Genomic DNA, 24,557 nt, shown 5'->3' on the forward strand with positions numbered 1-24,557 from the left:
ACTGTAGCAAAACTACCGTCCAAAACCGCTTGAAGAGATTATTTGACCGTTAGTTCACCTTATTTAGTTGAGAGAGTTACTTAGATTTTTTTTATTATTTATATCTCTAAATAGGTTCATTATGTTAACATAGTTCATTAATCTAGTGATACTTATCACGCGTTGTATATTTTGTCAAAGTCGATACATTCTTTTTGAGATGGAAATGGAATAAATCTATATGATTTTATTCAACATCTTATGCAAAGCTTTGATAATGCTAAGCTCCGCCAGATTTAGGAGGGGCATTGCTTACTGCAGGTGGGAAGTGGTAAAAAAAACCCACTGCTCACGCTCATGCTCTGCTCCCGTTGTCCTCCAGTACCTCGCCGCTCTATTCCGCCCGCCGCCGCCTCCACCCTTCGCCACAGCCGGCCGACCTCAATTCGTGGGAGGAGCAGGATTCGCCAGTGCCGACACTGATCTGATTCACCACCATCGATCCTGACTTGGCCATTTGATTACTTTGAGCCTATTCACTTAAGGCCTTATTTAGTTCACCTTAAAATTCAAAAAAATTTCAAGATTTACCGTCACATCAAATCTTGTGATATATGTATGAGCATTAAATATAGGCGAAAATAAAAACTAATTGCACAGTTCGTCTGTAATTTACGAGACGATTTTTTTTAGCCTAGTTAGTCTATAGTTGGACAATAATTATCAAATACAAACGAAAATGCTACAGTGTCAAAATCCAAAAACTTTTTACAACTAAACAAGACCTTAGGCTAAGTTGTCAAATCTGTCAGCCATGTTTTTCTCTGAGCGAACAATAAATTCATGACTTTTCAAACAAACTCTTTGTTTGGAGATCTCCAATCCATCCCCAAACTGGCCCCGACTGAATAATCTGTTGCGGAATCTCCAATCCATCTCCATCGTTCAAATGTTTGATTGACGGCCTCCAAACCATAGAACATTTAGTAGTTTCAAATTAAATCAAATCAAAATAAGTGAAAGACTGGGTAAATCGTGGACAGTTCCTTTCTTTCATATGAAATAAGATTTTCTTATCAGTTTTTTTTCCTGTACAAACAGTGCATTGCTACCGTACATGACTTTTTTTTATCTGTAGACTTTTTTCGGCCAAACGCCCATTTCCCTAATATTCAAGATAATCAGTCTGAAGCACCATCCTTGCAAAATAGTAAACTCAGTAGCTCGTGCCATATAAGTTAGGTGAACTGCAGAGCCGATTTCATGTCTCCCTGCAGAAGAACTCCTCGGCTCTGTCCAAGAAAGAAGCTGGGATCTTTCTATGCAACATGAAGCTCGATGAAGCTTCTTGAGCTCTTTGCTTCAGAGGCCCATCGTCAACTGCTCTTGCTCCCCTACCATCCTTCAGAACCTTATTTCTGTTGAATCTGATGCCCCCTGCAACACCCTTCCCAACAACTGGCCGTCCGATTTTGCGGCTTGACCTTGTTGGGATGTCACCTTGTGAGTTCCTGATATCCAGAATGCTTTCACTGGAATTGTTTCCAGAACCATCCACAGCAGTGGAATCTGGAGAATTTGATCCAGAAGTTTGGCAGGACTTGAGCAAGCAACTCAGCATATCCGTGCTTATTTCCTGCTGTACAACACTCCGGTTCTGATCGCAACCGTAGCAAACAGCGATCAGAGCAGCAGCCAAGATGGGCATCAACTCGGGGTCGCTGAAGAAAACAAATGGCAGGTCGCACACCTGTTTTCTAACTCATCAGATTTTTTTTGCACAACAACTCACAGATATTGAAAGGGGCATGGCTACACAAACAATTGTTTACCTTGTGAAGTATGGTGGGACTCTTTCCCCACCGAAGAACAGCTTGGTTCCCAGCATGGAACAAAGAAAAGTAGCCAAGAAGTAGCAGCGACTCTAGAAGCAGCAAACCAACCTAAAAAAATAGCACAAATCCATAAACCTGAGCACAGGGGAGCGAACAAATCGTGCAGTTGTAAAAAAATAAAAAAAAACAGCCATTTCAGGAGAAAAGTGCAAACAACAGTCAAGCATGAGATTCAGAAATTGCAGTATGTCCAAATTTCTTGGTAATAATATCCAAAAGGGTCACAAATGGTCAAGCCCGACAGAAACTAACATGATCCAGTACCCCAAGTCATCAACTTTCTACAACATGCATTCATAATGGACATTACAAGGTGGAACATTTTATGCACACCATATTTTGTTCATAACAAATACGCACACTATTTGAGTCATGTGTAAAATGCCTGTTCAAGAAGTAAACATAGTATTAAGACCATAGTTAATTAAAAAGAGCTGACATTTGTTTAAGAAGTACAGTTAGTATTGAGATCGCAGTTAATAAAAAAGAACTGGTAACTGTATTCTAATGCCTCCGCCAGTGACATAAAAACTGCCACCTAGTCAGACATACAGCACACTACGCAGGTGCAACTTGCTATCAATATAGAGAAGAAATGAATGTGCAAAACAAGTTAAAAGTAATTGGTGTAACTTGCTATCATTATAAACAAGGAAGAACTGAATGTGCAAAAACTAGTAGAAAGTATTGCACAAAAACAAGTTGAAAGTAACTGAATGTGCAAAACAAGTGGAAAGTAATTGGAAAAATGGATATTTTAAACTTAAAAAGAACCACAAAAGAACTCATGTTGGGAATAGAAAAAGGCACCTGATCGTTTGGCACTCTCCATTTGTTCATGCAATGACTCAGAAGGAAGCTGATTAAATGGAAGAACTCCATCTTTAGATCTGATCTAGCCTGAAAATAATGCATAAACAGTAAGAAAACAAACTTATGGAGGTAAATAAAAAACATATGTAATATTTTAAAGATTTCCATTGCCATATTGTGGGGTTTTCCAGACAGAAAAATTATGCCTGGAACCTTCTATAACTAATTTTATAATGTTATCATGGCCAATGATCAGTGTAAGAAAGCAGGTAAGTTTCAGTGCGCCTGAGACTACATTGATTTCAGTCACTGATAACATCCGTCCTTTTCATGAAAAGCACTTACCAGCATGTGCTGCAAAAGGGTTATATCCAAACGCGCCATATTATTCAAAACTTTCAATACACCAGTGGCTACTTCTTCAAAATTTGACGGAAGAATCGACAATGTCTGAAAAATGAGTTATTTGATTTTTTCAGCAAGATCCATAAAATACAATAAACATGCAAGATTTACTCTGCTAACTACAGAAGAAGATAGATTTCGATGGCATGAAAACTCATGTTTCTGCTTATGTTGTAACGAAAGCCTAAGAAATGAAAGCACGATAGAAAACGTGCACACGCCATTTTAACATTTTTGTTACAAGAACACAAAGTACCTATTTTGATGATGTGGTATACCCATTGCTAGGCATATCAAATAATCTAAATGTGTGTGTGAAAAACATATGATCTATACGGATATTTAGTTTGGAGACAGCATAACAGAATTACTAAAAAAACAACATTGCACCTCAATACAGCAGGTGGACAAACCTGTTCCGATGATGACCTGTTGTTGTTTGCCTGGAGCAACACGGCAGTCAGAAGTGATGGTAGACTAACAAGGCCAGTCTCAGCCATTGCAGAAAGTAAGAGCATTACAGGCTGCTTAAGATTCGTCTCATTGCCTTTTCCAGGACTATTATACAATGCACATACATTATTCACCTTTCTTCCTTCAAGAAAACTGTCCACTGTGCTATTTTCATCTCTCTGGCTAGGACTTTCAGAATGCTTCTCTGTAGTAATGCCCGAATCAGACGGTTGCATTGCTGAGTTGTTCAGGCCAGCAGAGATCACTAATAAGTCTTTACTAGCATCATCAACCAATTTTCTGTCCACAGGAATGCTCAAGTCATTTTGTTTACAGGATTTGCTATCTTCAGCCAGTTCACTGTATATGGTTGGTGATTTGGCATCACCAGACTGATCAAGTGTCATTGATTGGCACCCCACACTGTCCTGTGAACTAAGATATTCATATTCTTGCACTATATTTCCACCTAGTGTCCTGCATTTGCAGGACTCCCAATCAATAGTAGAGAAATTTCCGGGTTTTGATGTTAAGACGGACAAAAGGTTGAGACCAAACAGTATAGATGATGGGAGTGGGGATCCTTCCACCTGTGGCCTATCATAAAGGGCAAACAGATCTCGCAGACGATGTATTATTTGATAAGCTACAATCAGTTCTATCAAACCTCCCTGCATTTGAAGTTGTTCATCATTGATGTGTACATGGCCAACAATCATTGTCACAGTCCATAAAAAGCCATCTAACACTTCACCTGATGACTCTGTATTCTCAGTTGATGTTTTATTAGACAGAAGAAGATTTGAACTTCCAGAGTTGGATGCTGCCACCTTAATATAATTTTCCAGCGATGCTGATAGCATGGGAATAATTGGGGGTAAAAGATTCTGTACTAGAAAATAAGTTCGATTAGCTGGAAGTGAGAGCAGCACTCTCAACAGGCGCAAAAGGTACACAGTGACTTGACAAGCTCCAGGCTTTGAAGTATGTGATGCAGGTAATGCAGACGCAATGAAGTCAAGCAAACCAACTTGTCTTGATGCATGCAGCTCAAGATCCTTCCCTTCTAAATACTAAACCAAAATAAAAAGAGAATGGTATTAGTAAACATAGTTAGCACTATATTAGTACAAAAAATACATGAGGAATGAGAAGTACCTTTGTTATGTCACTGACAATCAAACCGATACTGGCAGCACCTTCTTTTCTAGCTTGACGAAGTCTCTGAAGGTCTTGAAGCCATCTACTTAACTTAGCTTTGGCAGCTCCAAGGGCAGCCCTGTGTGTGATTCCTGTACTTTCACCTATGGATGGTTCAATAAATTCATGCTTTAGAGCCATTAATCTCTGGCGAATCTTTTTAATCCTTCGTTTTGTCTGCACATTATTTGATGACTTAGCCATAGAATCTGCAGCGCTAGAATTGCCAGTTGTCTGTGAATCTTCTCCGCTGTTAGCAGAACTAGAACGGTTTTGGCCATCTTTACTTGGAAAGCGACGCTGAAAAGGTGAAGGCTGATCCCTAAGATCCATTGAGGCTCGCTCCCGTATTTGTTCTAGGTAATACTTGCGGCGCTGCTCACTTTCACGAAGCTTTTCAGCTAACTTTTGGGCTAAAAGTTCAGCTTCCTCTTGTTGCGCTTTTGCTCTTATCTCTTTTCGACGTTGTTGTTCTGCAGCCCTTGCTTCTCGTGCAGCACTAGATGCTTTGCGCTCCTCTTCTCTTCTGAAAATAGCTTCTTCTTTCTTGCGCTGTATTTCAGCAAGGCGCTGCATCTTCTCAGCTTCAAGGAACTTTCTTCGTTCCAAAACAGCTTCTTCCCTTGCAGTGTCCTCCTTTTGCTTTGTTTTGATCACCTGTAGCTTTTCAGCTCTCCGCATTTCAGAATCATGAAGTTTCTGCCTCAGCAAGAATTTCTTGTTTTCTTCATTCAGTGATGTAATAAAACGGACCTCATTGACCTTAGTAGTCTCATCGCCAGCTCTTTTTGCAACCTGAGCAAGATATGCTTCGTGACGAGATTCGCCGCGTTGATGGCGTGCATTCATTACTTCTCGCAGTTTTGAGCTGCGCACAGCCTGCCACTCATTTACACGATGCAACTTTTCAGAGGTACGTTGTAGCCTCTGAACCCTCTCGCTCTCTAGTTGACTCCTGATTCGCAGCGCTCGTGCATGCTTTTCTTCTGCTTCTTTTTTCATATCCAAAGCACTTCTTTTTTTCTTTTCAGGAGACATCAACTTGTCATGTAGAACACGAGCACGGTCTGTAACTTTTCTTCCAACACCAGGAGAATGAGAAACACGAGAACTCCGTACAGGAGATTTCAGTATATCTTCCCAGTTTCTTTTCTCCTTCCAGGCATCCATAGACTTCCAAGGTGCTGTAATTTGCTTTTCCTTTTCAAGATGAGCTGTACTCTTTTTAACATCACTTGACTTGAGCCTGTCAAATTTGTTTTCTGGCAACTCCCTGTCCTTCTTAGAGTTGAGATTCTCTATTTCAGAGATTGGTTCTAGTGACCCTCTTCTACTCCTTGCAGAATAGGAAGGCATACTTTGTGGATATGATTTACCAGACTTGAATGCATCCCTACTTAGCTTCTCGCCAGCAATCTTTTTCTCACTAGTATCAGGAAGTTTCACCTGACTCTCAACTTTCAAACTTATATTCCTAACAGTTGCCGATGCTGTAGTCAGCTTTGACAAGCTACCCAAAACTTCTTCAGAAGAGCTGGATGTAAATCTCTCTGCTGTTATACCAGCCTGCTTGCATGCCAGTTCCAATTGGATTCTCTGGAAGGCCTCTAGAGATGAAGACAGTATTTCTTGCCTGTGTGGAGAACTTGTCATCCTTCTCACCTGTTTATAAGATGTACCAAACATGACTTTAGAGCACTGAAATACAGCTGGAAAAAATTATCATGGAAGGAAGAAAAGGAAAACATGCAGCTGTTAATTTTGTAAGAGTTCTCAATCTAGCAACACATCACAGTGAAGATACCATTCAATATTCATACCCTACATCAGCAGGCTTTTCCAGTATGTCAATGAATCATAATAGACAGAAGTGAAAATAAACCACAAGAAATCAGGATGCCTAGTGAGAAAACAGACCTCCCAAGACAAGGCATGAGGTCTCCTATGGTCAGCTTTCACAGCCATTGGCATGCCGTCCTTTGGTACACCAGGAGATTTTTTGGTATTATCAAAATGCTCTGCTCTGGATTTAAGTTCTTGAAAATCAGAAATAGCTTCTTCAAGGACAAGTATGGATTCATTAATCTGTTCCATGTCACATTCTAGTTCACAGAGGAGGTAAAGTTCATCAACAGACCTATTCAGATTCTCAAAAAGAAAACACCATAGCCTCTGCCTGAATCTTTCTTTGCTCTCAGCAGTTTCAGATCCAAAATCTGCAGAAGCGGGTGCTTGGTCATGAAGTAACGATCTACCTTCCATGGAAGCAACAGATGAAGATGTAACTGGAACAACATGATCATTATTGGAGCAGGATAGGGAAACAGAGTCAGCTGAGGCTATTAAACCACCAACATTTGAAATACTCTTACCATCATTGGGTGTCTCTGTTCCCTGTATCATAATTGGAGATGCCTCATCAATTGTAGTACAAGTGTCCGTCTCTGCTTTGAGTTCACTTGCATCTTTTTGCGTATTTTTTAAATGTGCAACATCTTCGCTATGCCTGTGGCCTCTAGAAGAATTATTATCTATGTATGAATCTGAAGGTACCGAAAGACCTGGAATTTCATCAAAGTCACCAAACTTGACAGGTGTATTGGACAAAACACCTACTGACCCAGTTTTTGGAGAACATTTTACATGCTGAGAAAGATCTGCACGCTTTGCAGGACTGTCTGAACAGGTGGTGGGTTCATGAGGCAGTGAAGGATCTACATGATCAGCATCAGTTTTGGGAGGTTCACTTGTTTCTTCAGCCACCACCAGTTCTTCAGGTCTTTCTACTATATCCTCTGAGGCTGAAGCATTTAAGCCACTATTCGGGCCACTGGCACTAGTGCCTACATCATTGCATCCTTTACCATGAACATTTGTTGTTTCTCCACTACCAGATTCATCAACACCAACATTAGCATTTATGCTCGGAGGTGGGTGTTGCAGCTTGTCATGCCACCTTGAACTGTCACTGTTACAATTAGCCCGTGACCGTGATGGTAAGTTCGGAATTTTGTGGCTGGAACCACCTGAAGACCTCTGCAATGTGTATTTTGAACTCGACCGATGCTTCTGTAAAATGGATGCATAGTAAGTTAACACCAAACAGTAAGAATGGGCCGAGCATATAATGCAGAAACATATGAGAAAATGATGAACAGAGCAACATAGGAGAAAACAAAACAGGTAAAGAAGAACAAATACCTTTTTCACTTCAAACCACCCTGATCCCAGGTCATCTACATCGCCATTGTCATTATCCATAACCAGTTAACCACCACACGATTATCTGTGGTTCCTTATGGCATTCTTGCTGTCCCAGAGAACAATTTCGCGATAATACACTCACCGGCGGAGCCAAGGCCCGGCCACCCTGGGCAGCTGGCCGGGCTCCCACGGTACAGCAGAGGCGGGAGGGGAGAGGGAGGTGCGTACGCAGGGTCGCCGGCCGGTGCGCGGAGGACGGAGGCGAGGGCGCGAGGCGACTGGCGAGAGGCGGGAGGGGGAGCCGCCGACGCCGCCGCCGAGCCTGGGAGTGGGGGAAGGAGCAGAAGATCTCGGCGCTGCGGAGCAGAACACTATGCGGCGGTGCGTGGGTTTGATGGCCCTAAATAAAAGCCCATATATTTTTTTTTTCTTTTTTTTAGCAACTTCTATTTATTTTTTCTTTCTAATATCTTTTGACAAATTAACACCTATATAATCAATATCTATATAATTAGAATAATACATTTATCACTAATTTTGTAAATCTACACCGGTCTCTATTATCCCCTACTGATTCCACGTATTTATAATTAAATTTCTTACTCCACTAGAAGACTGATTTTAAACCTCTACTGACGTCCATTGGGCTTCCTAGGCTTTTGTCATGGTTTCACAATGAATCAGACAGAGAGCTTGAGAATTCGAGATTTAAGAAGAGAAGCAAAATTGGGGACGAAGAATATATATAGATTTCTTTCACGTTTTAGAGTTCCAGTTCTTCGTTACAAGACACAATGGCCTCAAACGTTATATATCAGCCCGATTCTTACCATAATACTCGTTAACTCACCACTAACCCACACCATTTATAGCTTAGCTGTCAATATTACTCCACCTTGATCGATGTCATTTGCTTTGTTGCCAAATACGTAACGATACTCTTGATCCTTCTTACCCTCTCCTTTATGGCCTTGACATTGCTCCTCCCTCGAAAAGTTGGTTGTCCCCAAGCAATAGTGGATAGAAATCGTCTCGGAAGATCGTGAACTTCCTCCCACAGAGTCAAGCTTGGGCATAAACACGATCTTAGAAAAGAAAATTCATTGTGCCGCATGGACTAAGTAATTCGCAGCCACACTTCGAATATATTTAGGGAGATTTTCCATTCAAAGTATAAATAGACAGAGAAAATGGAGCCACACTCAAATTTCAGCCCAAGATGACTCCAACCTGAACCCATCAGCAGCAAGAAGTAGACTTAGCATCTCCAGTGGTTTGCTAAACACACTTGTTATCTTGTATAATTTGGCAAAACTAGACAAATGACCCCTCCAATGGTTTGCTAATCAACTTACCAAAAAATGGCAACTTGCCATTCTGCAGCCATCGACGCGCAAATTTGCGCGGCTCGTTCCGCTTGCCATCGCGAGATCCCGACGCCGTGGCCTCCTCTCCCGCGCGAGTGAATTTTCATCGTCGGTTCCCGCTGTCGTTCCGGGGGAAGTTCTTGCCCGGTAATAACAACAAGCAGGGAGGCAACGAGAAGAAGTGTTCAAAGAAGCGGGGGATGGACGCAGCAGACGACGTCGTCTACGGCATGTCCAGGGCGTCGTCGGCGCTGCTGAGCTCCGCGTCGTCGCTGGACTCGAACACATCATCGGCGTCGTCGTCGTCGTCGGCGTCGTCTCGCTCATCCACGGCCTCGTCCTCGCCGTCGGTCTCGGGGGTGCTTTACCCGCCGGCGGTCAAGCGGCAGGCGAGTAATAATAAGAGGCCCGCGTCGTCGTCCCCGGCGGCGGGCGCGGCTGCCGTGGTGCTGTGCCTCCTCATGGTGGTGTTCTGCGGCCGCGTCGGGGCCACGCTGCTCACGTCCACGGCGCTCTACCTCTTCCCGCGGCGGTGGCGGCCCGCGACGACGACGCGTAAGGAGAAGAAGGGCGCCGTCGACTCGCGTCATCGTCAAGCGTCGCCGAGGAAGAGGAGACGGCGGAGAGGAAGGTGGTTATGGAGGGGTCCTCGGTGAGGAACCGCAACAAGTGAAGCGATGATACCCGTCGTTTCGTCCCCACCCCCTGCTAATCCTTTTTTTTCTTTTTGAGGAATCACTGATTCTTTTTGTTTGGATGAGAAGGAATAGTTTTTGCAGTACTCAATTTGCGCGGCCGGGGTTGCTGCTGCCGGCTCCTCTGCTGCGCGGTGGTCACCGCGGTCGTGCTGGCGGTGCTCGCCGCGGCGGCCGTCGGCGCGCTGTACCTAGCGCTCGACCCCAAGGCGCCGCGGTACTCGGTGGACCGCCTCTCCGTGTCTGCGTTCCAGGTCGACCCGTCGACGGTGACGGCGCAGGCGAGGTTCGACGTGACGGTGACGGCGGCGAACCCGAACTCCCGGATCGGCATCCAGTACGAGCCCGGGTCCAGCCTCAGGGTGTGGTACCAGTCGTACCGCCTGGAGCGCGGCGCGCTGCCGGCGTTCTACCAGGGCCACCGCAACACCACGGTGCTGCCGCCGGCGTTGGCCGGGGAGGTGCAGCTGGCCACCGCCGTCGTGTCCGGTTTGCAGGACGCGCAGCGGACGGGCGCCGTGCCGCTCGTGTTCCGCGCCGACGTCCCCGTGCGCGTCGAGGTCGGCAGCTTCAAGGGCAGGGAGAAGTCCAGTCAAAGTTAGTTGATGAAGTGGACCTACTTTTCTTAATTTACCAAGCCTAAATAGCAAACCATTGGAGATACTAAGAATTTACACTTGCTATATGTTTTAGTCACTTGCCAAATCATAAGATTTGGTAAATGATTTTTAGCAAACCACTGGAGATGCTCTAACACTTTAATGTAGCAAACAGACCTAACTTCGCATTTCCTTGGGGGAACAAACTTGATTTAATCTGTGCACTTCCTTTTTGTGCATCGGAGAACTGAAGAGTAGAAAATCCTGTCTTTGCTTCAAAAACCGTGATGGCAGTTGCAGGTAAATTTTATGACAGACGTGAAATCTTAAGGTAACACTTTCACTGCCAGGGGAGCTTAACTCCCATTGAAAGCTTACAATGTGAAATTTAGCTAAGGCAACAAATGCATATGCATTTACAGGCAACAATGGTGAATACAAAGAATTATCTACAACAGTTGGTCAATTGCACACTCAAATGTACATGCTATTTGGCGATGTACCCTCCTAACCGCCATCACCATCTGAAGCTTCACCAGGACGCCACTCTATTAGAGCTTGGTTCTGTGACTTCTCATCAATGTGGTTGGGATTGGGAGATCTGGTGCCGCCTGAGGGTCCTTCGATCGAGCAATTAGACAACTCTATCAACATTGCAGAGAACCCGCAGGAGCAGGATTTGCAAACTGAACCCAGGTTTGTTGCGGAGTTAAATCTCTACAGTGAAATAAATGGGGCACATTAGTACCATGATGAAGTGACCAAACACAAAGTACAGAATACTGTATGGCCCTGTTTGGTTCCCAGGAATTGAGGGGAATTGGAAAGTAATTTAACAATAAAATCGGAAACACTTTCTAGATATTAGTTTCAGTTAATGTGATCCAAACAAGCCCTAAAGAGTATTTTTTGAACGGGAGCACTAAAGAGTACTCATCTTGGATGTCATGTACATGTATCACGTTCATATACATGCACATACCTCTAAAGCAGCCTTCAACTTCTTAATCTCCATAGCTTGTGCGTGAGCTAGTTCATGTGATTCCTGCAATCGCCTAAGTGCCCCACTCAACTTTGTCTTCTCTTTGGAGACCTGCTTCAATCATATGAACAGAACAGAAATGTAAGAGACACCAGACAAAGAAGTAACTAATCTAATATAACAAGACCAAGGCAACACGTCCATTTTTCGTTACTAGTTATGCCAATAACTTCAAGTTTGAAATGATAGAACCAAAAAAAATCAGAAATATCTACAGCTATAATTCCAGGTGCAATCACACGATGTGAAAAAATTCTATATCACTACCTGAGTCTCCAGCTCCTGAATATGTTGAATAGCTGCCTGCTCAATGCAAGATCGACGCTTGTATTCTTCCTCAAGCATGCCTGTTATCTGGTATCTTAGTTCAGCCATTTCTTGGGTGAGATCTTCTGCATCCTCTTTTGCCTTTAACTTTTGTTCTCGAAGCTCTTCCTAACAAACAAACAAAATACTTACATTACACAATCAAAGGGAAAGTTGTATTCAAGTAGGAACCAGAAAAAATAGATAGCTACTTCAATTTATCCAAGTATTAACTAAGGCATGCACTATAGCAAAATATATTTAGAAAAAAAATGTTTTTGAAGATGTTTGGGAGCAAGGATGGCACTTGACCAAATTTAGTGGTAAACAACCAATTACCTTGAGCTGCTCAATTAGAAGTTCAGATTCTTCATTTCGTTTTGCCATCTTTTCAAGAATTACATCACCACTTTCACATTCAGCACGAACACCGTTCTCCAATGTTTTGTCAACTTGCTGCCCAGATCTAGAAGGGGATTGTTTAGGAGCTCTTACAGGCAACAACTCTTTCAGTTGCTTATTCTCCAGTACAAGTTGATCTATAGTTTTCTGTGCCTCGTGTAGCTGGAGCTCATGTTCTCCCAGTAGTTTCTCAATTTGAGCTTTGTGCTCAGCAGCATGTTGGGTAAAGCTTTCAGCGTCAAGTAGTCTCTGCTCAAGATTAGTCAAATCAAGTTTCAAGCTCTCAATTTCGCATTGTGAATCTAAAGCTGTACTTTCAAGCTTCTCTATCTGTGCGGCTGCCTTCTGCAACTCCTCTTCTTTACATCTGACTTCTTCCATCAGAAGCCAGCACTGAGAATCAGATCGTATCAGCTCATTGTCCATCAATCTCACTCTTTCTGGGAACTTTTCAAGTTCAGTCAGCTTCAGTTCAAGACTGTGAATATGCTCCCCCATGATGTTTGCTTCAACGCTCCGTATATTTAACTGATCCTGCAAATAATCTGCAATTGCAGTCAGTAAAGACTGCCAAAATAACTAGATATAGAGTAGCCAGACCAATGAGAAACAGACAATTACTAGTGCATACCAATTTCCTGATAGCAGTTCATCAATTCTGTTTCTAATTTCTCAATATAATGCCTGTCCTTCTGGCAGGCTGAAGAGGCTGCATTTTTGTCGAGCTGTACTTTCTGCATTAACAATATCATGATACAATTTTACCTTTTTCTTACATTATTCAAATGTGAAATACCTTAAAATATTACATACAGGAACTATAAGTTCATGGGTACCTCTTTATTCTTTTCTTTTCTATGAACCTTTGCACCATTAGCAGGATAATGGCCGTTGGAGCTACTAGACATCTGCAGCAGCAAAAAACCACAAGCCCCTAAGAATTATACAGATAAATGGCATGGCTAAGCTAAAATGACATCTAGACCATTAGCAGGCTAGTGGCCGTTGAAGCTACTAGACATCTACAGCAGCAAAAAAACACAAGCCACTGAGAATTATACACTAAGATGATGCCAAGCTAAAATGGCATCTAGTATATGTAAGTTATAACACATGATGAACATATTTGTCACTAGAGCACCACTACCACTGTAAACTGAAGAAGAGGGATCGGAGATTTAGAACATAGGAAAACCCTGACCTTGAATAGATTCAGATACAATAATGGACATACTACACTACACTACTCGATTCGGCGGCGCCCAGCTGCCCTAGGCGGCGCGGAGGCGAGTGAGGCGGGCGATGGGGGCCAGAGCGCACGAAATATTGACTCCGCGGGCGAGCGAGCGCGCGCGCAGAGCTTTAGGCGCGGGAAACGCAGGCGCGCACGGGAAAGAAAGCTGCGCGGGGGAGAAGGATAAGGGGGAGAAGGGGGAAAGGAAGTCGCGTGCCTGCTCGTGCTCGTCTCGACCTCCCTGCGACGCCGCGACCCTGCCGGGAAGCAGGTCCCGCCGGCTGCGCTCCTCGCCTGGAAGCAGATCCCGCGGGCGAGACTCCTCCCCGCCTGGCAGGTCCTGCCGGCGACGCTCCTCCCTGCCTGGAACTTCCTTCTCAACGAGCTCGTGCTCCTCCCCGCCTGAAAGCTCCTCCCCGTTGGTCTCTTCGTCGCCAGCAGCTCCTCCCCACTGTGACGTCCTCCCGCCGCCCAGTCCCCTCCCCGCTGCCCGCTGGTCTCCTCCCTCAGCCGAAGCCCCAAGGCCCAAGGTCTGTATGTCTTCTGCTCCTCTCCTCTGTTTCCTTTCCCTGCTTCTATCCTCTGTACCCTTTCCCTTTCCCTGCTCCTCTCCTCTGTTTCATTTGAAGTGCTCTCAATGTATATATTGTATATTGATATATAAATTATTCATGATTTGTGCTATAAATATATATATTATATATTGATATATAAATTGGCAAAATGTCTATAAAAACACCTAGATTTCGGCTAGCGTCTACCGAAAACTTTGTCTATAACCCTTTGTCGGATTCAAAGATGGGGGCTGCTAATCTTTGTGATCAGGAGACAAATTGTCAGAACAAATCAAAACAAGCACCACAAATTGCAGATTTTGGAGCAGCATATCATTAGACCTTTTCGTAAGAAAACAGAAAGAGAACAAGCTAGAGAAGATAATAATCATCAAGCAAATGAACTTTAATGGTTCACTGAAATCGTACCTACAGCAACTAGTAAGCATCCAGACGAAAACAAACGGGCCAGTTTAAGCCTCTCCAGCTTAATATGTACTACTAAGAGCATTTCCAACAGCTTAATATGTAGAAGCTCGATTTCTCATTCATAAAGGAAGGGATTTGAGGAACAGCATGTGGAAGAAAGACATATCCCAAACTTGAGAACACCCGCTTGCTCCAATCCTAAACTTGTAAAGGTCTACCCAACAAATACCCCTAACTGATTCCCTACCAAACGCAGTCATCTCACAAGATTCCCACAATAGGTCGACCAAAATCCACAAGATAAGGCGGGATTCGGGAACTGACCTACTACAGAGCACGAGTGCAGCCTGTAGTGACGTCTCCGACCGTATCTGTTTCTGAAGATCGCCGGGGCACTGGCGTCGGCGCAGCTCCGAGGACAGGCACTGGCGTCGGAGCGGAACACGAGGTGGCATCCAGCAGCAGGACGACTCGAGGACGAAGCCCCTGCCGTGATTTTGTAGCGCTTAAATGCGATTCCGAGCCCTAATCGCTATTAGCATAGACGGGCCACAGGGGGATAAGGAAAGAGAGAGCGACAGACGCTTGGTAGTTTGGGTGAAAGCCATGGTAGTGTTTGCTGATTTATTATAAGAGAAAAGTATTAATAATATTAGTTTATAAACCTAGAAATGGGAGAAAGGAGGAGCGTGGACATATAAAAATGACAGTTGTTTTACCATAGTGACAGGGCCAACGAAAAACTACATTACCCAATGTGGCATAAACTCGCTGAACCCAGGTTGCCCTCGATTCCTTCGTTCGGTCATTGGCACTATTTAGATTGGAGATGAAAAATTTTTAGGTGTCATATTGGATGTGTCTGAAGGATGTCGGGAGAGATTCTTAAAACTAATAAAAAACAAATTACATAGCTCGTCTGGAAACTGCATGACAAATCTATTAAGCATAATTAATCTGTCATTAACACATGTGTGTTACTGTAGCACTTAAGGCTAATCATGGACTAACTAGGTTTAAAAGATTCGTCTCGTGATTCTCAACCAAATTGTATAATTAGTTTATTTTTTATTTACATTTAATGTTCCATGTATGTATCAAAGATTCGATGGGATGGATGAATTTTTTTAAGTAAGAAAGGCCTGACTCCGCGTCACCAATCTTGAAGCAGCAAGTGTACCAGCTCCTGTGAAATTCACTCGACATATACACAGAGCAAGTCATAGTACGTGGAAAGGAACTAAAACAAGAACCATGTCAAAAGAATATACAACCAAGCATGGTATCTGCAGCATTTGGGGGGGGGGGGGGGTGGGGGGGGACAAGACGGCCATCTGAGTTCGTAGCAAATAATTAAATAGAAACTGGAAACATGGAAAGTTACATGAAAGAAAACATTTGTTCAATGATAATTATTTATCAGCAATGATAGCATAAGAATCGTCATATTAACTACCGGAAGAATATAGATGCCCTTCATATTGGAGGAAGAGGAACAAAACTTTGGTGTACCACCTTTGATATTGTGGGAATAGAGTCAATAATGGGCTAGCCATCTCAACACAGTAGCAATCGATGTTGATCATGTAGGCTTACTAGATAGGATCTACCAAGGGAAGATAGTGAACATCTCTCAAAATAATTGACATCTACCAAGGGTAGAGAGGCAATTGACACTGGTGTTTTACATATCCATGAGGAGCGACCTGCAGTGTGCCATGACTGCTATGCTATAAATGGAACCCAGAAGAAAAAAAAAGGCAAATACAATGCGACATCCAACAGTAACATCGTTAGATCAAATGGGCAAATAAATGAACTCCTTGGATTAAATGACTGCTATAGCTTGGTGCTGAATAGCAATGAACAGAGCAATTCGGCCCATCGATCGAAACACAGTGCATGCACAACATTTGAGCATAAAACTGTCAATGTTGGCACAACATTTTTCTAGAATTGACATAAAAATACAACAGATCCCCAAAAAAAATTGCCAAGAGAACCTTTCCTTCTATCATTTATATTACCGCAAGAGAAAACATGTTGCTGTTCTTGGATACTGCATAGGATCTCGTGGTTCGGCGAACCTTAGTTTTTAGCTCTCCTTTCTTATCATACTTGAGGCCAAACAAGCTAAGGTTTTGTTTGGATGTTGTCGGATTCACTTCAATCCATAGGTGTGTGAGTTGGGGTAGAATTTAGTTCAAGTTCCACTCCAACTCACTTCAACACATGTGGATTGATGTGAATACAACTACATCCAACAAGGCCTAAGGTGAGATGGATCATAGAGCCATCTTGAAAATCCTGACCACACAAAATGTCCTCCACAAGGCAAAACCTGCACTCCAGCCATCCAGCGGCCGCCGTGGCAGGGCCGCGTCGCTCCGGGAAGCAACCGGACAGCAGCAAACGTGATCCTCCTTGTGGTGAAGCCCAACCCATGCGTCCAGGTCCGCATCGTAGTACGCCTGATTCCATCAAGTGGCACCGGCAGGCTATGGCTGTTCCAGGACCAGTCCATGGACGGGCCACCACATGGCTTTTCCACCTCGATGCCGGGCGCCCATGACAGGACCTGCAAGGAGGCCATAGAGCAAACTATGCAGCAGAGTCGGAACAAGAAATAAATTCGATTCCAAGTGGGTTCTGCTTGACTCTTAGAGAAAAGGAATGAGAACCATTCTAGAGCAGCAAGAACGCAATACATGCTCCAAAAACATAAGTTTGCCCAAATAACGGTGATCAAACTGACGTCGCAAGATAACATTCCATGCTTCAAATTTTCAAGGAGAATCAAAGCCACCAAATGTCTCACTCTCGAAAAAAGTGTTTCTAAGAGTTTACGGAAATAAGGCAGCTCCAACTCCGAAGTTCGTCTTAACATCAACTCATACTAAACATAAACAGTGAGACTAATCACTCAGCTGCAGCAACCTCCTGTCCTCCCATGGCCTCGTCGCCTTCAGCCGGCCTGTCCATCTTGACACCAACATCCTCCTTGGCATAGTCACCGTGGACCTGGACATCACAGAGGCCATTAGCTCAAAAACCCACAAGACTTAAACTACATGAACAGACAAACTTTGCTTCAAGTGGTTACCTCCATGAGCTTTCCGATGTCGAACTTTGGTGCTTTTAGGATCTTCACCTTGCGGATGAAGACATTTTGCAAGGGGAATATGCTAGAGGTGGCTTTCTCGATTTCCTTTCCAATGACCTCAGGGATGAACTTGGACACGAGTTCTTTCAGATCACAAGTTGAAGCTTGGTTGCTCATGATTTCAGTCATCTTCCGACGAATCTGCAAAAACAGAAATGGTGTTCATATGACAAACAAGCTAAGAGAGATTCAAGCCTCTTTAAAACATGAGATATCTTCAGAACTGTCACCTGTCTGATTTGGCTTGCTTGAGCATAGCAAGTGCGCTTCACTTGATTGGGCCGCCTCTTGGTGAACCCAATGCAGAACAGACGTAGCATGTAGTTATCGGTGGTCTTGACATCAACATGTGCCTCAATAAGCGTCTGCCATTTCTTCACCAGTGAACGGAGCTTGTCGGTAGTGAAGCTCATACCCTAACAAGGTAACAAGATGGTTAAAGACACAATATAGAACATAGGTCTCGTAACAGTGTGAAGTGAACTAGAGATCATTACCCAGAAGTTTGTGAGAACATTTCTCCCTTGTATATCCTCTGCACGAAGTCTGATCTTCCTGTACGCCTGGTCTTCATCACTCTGAAGATCAGCCAAGGAGACCTCAAATACTCTGTGCTTTAAACCCTCAGATGCAATCTGAAAACAAACAGAAGAAACTGAGTTACATGCAGTCATGGAATCACAAAAAAGGATAAAACAGATACTTTGAATTGATTAACTGAAGATTCCGATAAAGCTACAAAGGAACCAACTGGGTCATCGAAGATTACTAGTCCTCAACTCAAGTCTAGAACACATTCCAATAATTCGGTCCAACAAATGATCTATATCTTAGAAAGTCAACATAAAACATTTTTAAAGCTACCTAAAAAAATAATTGATTCTTTGTTAGAATAGTGATACAAAGAGAAAACAGACCAAAGAGTAAATAACCACAGGGCTTCTAACTTATCATATGAACAAAAAACAAATGTGACATCCTACAGAGGTCTCATCTTACAGAGCAAATACTACACAGCAAGGTCTGAGTGAAATAGTACTACTGTAAATTGGAACAATGTCTAAATCAAAATTACCGCTAGAAATGCCATATACACTTGGTTGTTGGTATAATTTCACAGCAGTGAAGTCAAGATACATGTATCAGTGCAACCATTCTGGCATACAAATTTATATAGCACTGCACAAGATCAAGAAAAGGTCTAACCTGACTGAAAAAGTGCCCTGATAAATGGATGGATATGTAAGGTTCAGCAATATGTCTCAGCAACTAATCAATCACTACTTCACCACAATACACGAAGGCGATAGTACGATACCCAAACAGAGTGAGAAGGTGAAGAGTGCGCATACCTTGGTGCCCTGTGTCCTGGAGACCAGGGTCTTGCCGATGTCGCGCACACTGAAGACCGACGGAGCCTTGATATCATACCAATCCTTTTTGCTGAACGGATCCACGCTGCAAGGCAAGAGAAACAGACACCAAGAAAACGGGTCAGCCGGCCAGAGGAGGCCAAAGAACAGCTGAAAACGAGTGCCATGCATCATTAAGTTCAGTACAGCCAAAAAGGATTTTAAAGTGGCCAAAAACATCAGAACTTAGCTTATATACATCGACACCAGATGCAGTGAAATTCGAGGGACAATTTCAGATTAGAATGGGTGTAACGATGGATAAAATTCAGCAGTTCTGTACTATCCTTCAGGTAGTCACAATCAAAAGTTGCTGCACCCAACCCGACACAACTAAGAAAAATTAACTATCAAGCAGTTGCCTCCCTTCTTGCCCTTGGAGATACGCTTATTCTTGCCTCCCTTCAATCAAAAGTTGCAGACGGAAGAGGATAAGGGGGGCGAGATAACTCACGTCTTCTTCTTGCCTCCCTTCTTGCCCTTGGAGATACGCTTATTCTTGCCTACCGCCATTGCTGCTGCGAGAACTCGTCGCTGCGTCCGTGCAGCGGCGAGGGGAGCGGAGCGGGGCGGCGCGCTGGTTGCGGGTGCGCTAGGTTTTGGAGGGCCACCGGCTGCCCTGCGCTTTTATACGGGGGGACGGGGTGCAGGCCAACGGGCCGATTTGCAGGCCCCAACGGCCGAGGAGCGGGGGGTGTCGCCTGGCCCGCTAACGGCATTCTATGGGGCGGGCCTTAGCGGGTCAAGGGCGTTATCAGGCCGTGCTCGTGCCGGGGGTGCGTCCCAAGCACGGCACTACTATGCGGGCCGGTCCGGCACGGGCACGAGTGAGTTCAGACGCATGGCCCAAGGCCTGATGTTCTTGTTCTCCATCCCCTGTGCCCCTGTCCAGTTCCTCCCAAAATCCAGCATGAGGCCAGGATGATTTTGATATACTCTCTATACCTTTAAAAAAAATCGTTTTAAACAAAATTTTTAAGTTAAATATTAAAAATATCAATTATGAATAACTTTTAAGTTATTAAATTTTAAAATTTAATAACTATATGAATAGATTTTTTAAAAAAATACTTTCATAAAAATATACATATAGCACTTTGGAATAAATATTTTATAAAAACAGTTAAAGTTAGGCTTTAGGACCGTGTCAGCCCGTCCGGCGTGAATGGGCGAGCATCAGCTGCTCGGGGTGAAGGGATCCACTAGCGCGTAATGTAAGTTTGTAACATGAATGTTCCTAAAACATAAGCTTGCGACAGATCAACCAGGCATAGCAAGGAAACATAACTTTCAAGCAAAAATAAAGCCACCACAGATCCAGATCTCGACCAAAAAAAGTGTTTCAAGGTAACACGACAGCTTTAAATGAGAAATCCATCGGTTGGAGTTACTTTAAAAAAATGTAAAAATAGCCTAGATAATATGGATAAGATATCTGTTGGAGTTTCTCTTAAACCTATAGACATATAAACAGCAATACTATCACTCGGATGCAGCAACCTCATGTCCCCCCATTGCCAAGTCGCCTTCTGCGGGCCTTTCAATATGAACACCAACGTCATCCTTGGCGTAGTCACCATGCACCTTGTAAGTGCAATCAAGCCTATTGTGGTTTTGGCGTTGATGACCACCTAATTAGGGAACTAATGAGTTTTGCTGAGATGACAAGCAGGGAATATAGCAAAGAGGTTGTTAAATACCATGGAGGATCCCCCATTTCTAAAGGATGGCTTTCCTAGCTCCAAAGGAGGTTTAATTTATTTTCGGTTTGAATTTGAGTATAAGAAAAGCCGTACTATAAAGAGGGACTCCAAGTTTGTTGATCAAATTGTGAACCAAAGGCTCAAAAGCTCATCAACATCCTCAGACCCAAGCCTAGCCAGCATATCTTTCTCTCTACACTTTGGTGTTTTCAGGCTGGTTCAGGCAAGGGCGGCACTGCCGCCCTACACTGTGACAGTTGGAGAGCTGGGTATAAATACCCTTCCAGACCGTCTCAAACGGTAACCTGCTCTTCTTCCTCGCTCCCAACCGTTGCAAACAGACCAGAGCTCACCTCTCTCTCCCTCCATTGTTGCTCCTCAAGCCCCCAAGCCAATCCTTGTTTCCAACCATCAAAACTTAAGGGAAAAGGCAGCAAACTTCGATTGGAGAGCAGATCCATTGATTCCCAGCGTCAAAAAGAGCTTTTGGTTCACGTTTGGCCGGCAGCCTTGAGTTTGTTACTCTTGGAGCTTGCTCCTAGCCGGCTAGGCGTCGCCCTAGAGCTTGCCAACTTGTGTGGCAGCCAAGGGAAGGTTTGTAAGGTTACCCTTGCAGCTAATACATTCTTCACTCTTTGCAAGGGGTAAAATCCTTGCTTTGAGAACGAGGAGAAGGTAAGCCTGTGTGGCTAAGCCGGTCCTAGTGTGGGCGCCTCAACAACGTGGAGTAGGCCAAGCCTTGTTGTGGCAACAGCTGAACCACGGTAAAAATCGTGTGTCTTGTGTGCTTTCACTTGTGTATGAGTTTGTGTTAGGATTTGAGGCCGATCTACTTGGTGGGGAGGCTCCAGCACATTCTAGCCACATACCTGTGCTCTAACATTTTGCAGGAAGCTTGGAAATTTAGTCGATCTAAATTTCCCTGGGTAAAGTTTGAATCAATTCAGTTAAGCTTCTGTCTGTTTTTCTGTTGAGGCCGGCAGTGCCGCCCTGGGAGGGCCTCACTGCCGCCCTTGCCTGTGTGACTGATAAACTTTGTTGAAAAAGTTTGAACAGGCCTATTCACCCCCCCTCTAGGCCACTTCCTGTACGTCCAGAGATCCTACACACCTGGGAGTCACACAACATTATTAGATTAAAAAGAAAGGCACAATGCTAAACTACTGTAACATAGAAACTTTGCTTCAAGTAGTTACCTCCATTAGTTTTCCAATGTCAAATTTTGGCGCCTTCAGAATCTTCACCTTGCGGATGAAGACATTCTGTAAAGGAAAGATGCTAGAGGTGGCTTTCTCAATTTCCTTTCCAATGACCTCAGGGATGAACTTGGACACAAGCTCTTTAAGATCACAAGATGAAGCTTGGTTACTCATGATTTCGGTCATCTTCCTTCGAATCTGCAAAACATAAATGGTATCAATGTAACAAGACACAGCAGGCAAGCTAAGAGAGTTTCAAGCCTCTTTATAAACATATCTCCAGAACGGTTACCTATCTGATTTGGCTTGCCTGAGCATAGCAAGTGCGCTTCACTTGATTGGGCCGCCTCTTGGTGAACCCAATACAGAACAGCCGCAGCATGTAGTTATCAGCGGTCTTGACATCGACATGAGCCTCGATAAGTGTCTGCCACTTCTTCACGAGGGAGCGGAGCTTGTCAATAGTGAAACTCATTCCCTAACAAGATGACAAGGACGGTTAGAGACGTGAACATAAGCCTGGTAACTGTGTGAACTAAACAAGAAATCGTTACCCAGAAGTTTGTGAGAACATTTCTCCCTTGTACATCTTCTGCACGAAGCCTGATCTTCATGTATGCCTGGTCTTCATCACTCTGGAGATCAGCTAAGGAGGCCTCAAACACTCTGTTCTTAAGACCCTCAGAGGCAATCTGCAAAACAAACAAAAGAAATTCAGATGGAGGGAACTATAATATCGCATATACAAATTTAAACTGAGTACTATAAACAGAAAATTCTAATAGAACTACAAAGGAACTAAAATAGGTGCATAAGATTACTGTTCCTCAGACCTAGTTACAATCCCTAGATAAATGACATATGATATGGATGGGCCAGTGGCAAGCTCCCAAGGGTGGGAAGTAGCCGGTGGGGGTTTGAAACCCAGCACCACACCTGGCCCCAAGGAAGGCTGCGCCAAGGTGGCGCTGTTAAGAAAAATGACATGATCTATATCTTAAGAAGGCAAGAAAAAGTCGTGGTAAAGTTCTGTAACCAAATAATAGCACGTGTATAGGGATGCATATAGAAACCACTCCAATCAGTGCATAATCAGCAGCATTTAAAATAAAAGAAGCTTATGGCCTTCAGCCCAACTTATCTGAACATGCTACAAACAGTTAATCAAAAAGCACACAGGGCATTAGGAATGAAGATGGTGCTTATATAAACACCAAAGAATTCAATACTAATGCTTCCAAGTTGCAACCCATATCTAAACCTGAAAACCTAAGATAATCCCATCCTACTGGCCAAAATTCTACACAGCAAAGGTTATGTGGTACTACTGTGTATCAGGAACGACATCTAAATCAAATGTATCATATAAAAATCCATATAAACTTGGTACTGGTATAATTTTACTTGAATTGAGTCAACATGCAAGTCAAATCATACAATGCATGGACAGGACATAGACAACATCACCCGCACCTGCACGAACCGTAAAAACCTACAAATGTCACATCTCACACATACTGCACAGGCCAATAAAAGGTCTAACCTAACTGAACAACTACCCCAACAAATGGATTGGTTACAGTTCAACTACACATCTCATGGACTAAAGTAGGCACTAGTTTATCACTGTACACGAAGGCAACAATTAGATTCACAAACAGAGCGATCATGCAGGAGAAGAGGAGCGGGCATACCTTAGTCCCCTGTGTCCTGGACACCAGAGTCTTGCCGATGTTGCGCACGCTGAACACCGACGGAGCCTTGATATCATACCAATCCTTTTTGCTGAACGGATCCACCCTGCAAGCCAAGATACACAGGTGGGTCAGCACCGCTCAGAGGAGGCCAAAAAACCAACTCCGTAGAACGGAAGAATGACGCCGGGAGCGAGACAACTCACGTCTTTTTCTTGCCGCCTTTTTTGCTCTTCGAGATACTTTTGTTCTTGCCAACAGCATGGCTGTTGCGCCCGTCCGCGGACGCTGGGGCGGCTAGGGCTTAGAGCGACGGCGATGCGAGCGAGAGGATACCAGAGAGGCACAGAGCGGCGCGGCGGCAGCGGCGGCGGCGGGGCCTGTTATATGAGGACGGGGGACGGGGGCGCTGGCCGCTGGGTGGGCTGGATGCGGGGGCCGGCCGGCCGGCGGAGGGAGCTGTTGGTGGGTCGGGCTGCCACCGGGCCTACTATTGTAGTGGGGTAAGGCCCAAGCACGGCCTGCTCCTCCGGGCCGGGCCAACCCGTTTGAGCGAATCGATAAAATAAAGGCCTGGTAGAGCCTGAATCCCTCTACAAACAAACTGCGGCCCGTCGACTGAGTCGTGAACTCGTGACGGCTCCCTCTGACATTTCTGGTTCAGATGAAAATTTGGCCTCTGCAGTCTGCACACTGAATTCCTTTCCCGTCTTTGATTTCTCTTTTTTTCTGATAATAAGGAAAACTTTATTAATTTCACATTGGTCTGTAACCTGAATTTCGGCTAAGCTGAATTGCTTGATGGTCAT

General features: G+C 44.1%; 5 protein-coding genes and 1 pseudogene across 7 annotated transcripts; 2 read left to right on the plus strand and 4 right to left on the minus strand.

Annotated features, from left to right (window-relative positions):
• On the minus strand, window positions 1,031-8,319 carry LOC8060636 (S phase cyclin A-associated protein in the endoplasmic reticulum). Its single transcript, XM_002463090.2, has 8 exons — window positions 7,947-8,319; window positions 6,663-7,814; window positions 4,704-6,407; window positions 3,506-4,618; window positions 3,033-3,137; window positions 2,685-2,774; window positions 1,812-1,922; window positions 1,031-1,729 (listed from the first exon to the last, which is right to left on the minus strand). Exons 1-8 carry the CDS (start codon window positions 8,004-8,006, stop codon window positions 1,241-1,243), a joined length of 4,824 nt encoding a protein of 1,607 aa, XP_002463135.2. The 5' UTR covers window positions 8,007-8,319; the 3' UTR covers window positions 1,031-1,240.
• On the plus strand, window positions 8,744-9,972 carry LOC8060637 (putative protein TPRXL). The gene is made up of 2 exons (XM_002460922.2): window positions 8,744-8,755; window positions 9,268-9,972. The coding sequence occupies exons 1-2, from the start codon at window positions 8,744-8,746 to the stop codon at window positions 9,970-9,972; spliced, it is 717 nt and encodes a 238-aa protein (XP_002460967.2).
• LOC8079001 (NDR1/HIN1-like protein 6) lies at window positions 10,077-10,613 on the plus strand (the record flags this gene model as incomplete). The annotated part of the gene is made up of 1 exon (XM_002460923.2): window positions 10,077-10,613. A coding segment is annotated over one exon (537 nt), but the record flags the coding sequence as incomplete, so codon positions are not given.
• On the minus strand, window positions 10,866-14,612 carry LOC8079002 (cingulin). 3 transcript variants are annotated; one of them, XM_021453882.1, is made up of 8 exons: window positions 14,578-14,612; window positions 13,812-14,208; window positions 13,197-13,268; window positions 12,992-13,094; window positions 12,298-12,905; window positions 11,920-12,087; window positions 11,593-11,703; window positions 10,866-11,327 (listed from the first exon to the last, which is right to left on the minus strand). In XM_021453882.1, the coding sequence occupies exons 1-8, from the start codon at window positions 14,595-14,597 to the stop codon at window positions 11,118-11,120; spliced, it is 1,689 nt and encodes a 562-aa protein (XP_021309557.1). In that variant the 5' UTR covers window positions 14,598-14,612; the 3' UTR covers window positions 10,866-11,117. The 3 variants fall into 3 exon arrangements, with proteins under 3 accessions (XP_021309557.1, XP_021309556.1, XP_021309558.1); XM_021453881.1 differs by having other exon boundaries at window positions 11,593-11,706; XM_021453883.1 differs by having other exon boundaries at window positions 11,199-11,332; window positions 11,548-11,706.
• On the minus strand, window positions 17,287-19,767 carry LOC8060638 (40S ribosomal protein S3a). The gene is made up of 6 exons (XM_002463092.2): window positions 19,607-19,767; window positions 19,093-19,198; window positions 18,238-18,375; window positions 17,971-18,156; window positions 17,681-17,881; window positions 17,287-17,598 (listed from the first exon to the last, which is right to left on the minus strand). Exons 1-6 carry the CDS (start codon window positions 19,663-19,665, stop codon window positions 17,497-17,499), a joined length of 792 nt encoding a protein of 263 aa, XP_002463137.1. The 5' UTR covers window positions 19,666-19,767; the 3' UTR covers window positions 17,287-17,496.
• On the minus strand, window positions 20,329-24,557 carry LOC110432790 (annotated as a pseudogene).

This window comes from Sorghum bicolor, chromosome 2 (assembly GCF_000003195.3).
Source record: "Sorghum bicolor cultivar BTx623 chromosome 2, Sorghum_bicolor_NCBIv3, whole genome shotgun sequence".
Classification (NCBI taxonomy): domain Eukaryota; kingdom Viridiplantae; phylum Streptophyta; class Magnoliopsida; order Poales; family Poaceae; genus Sorghum; species Sorghum bicolor.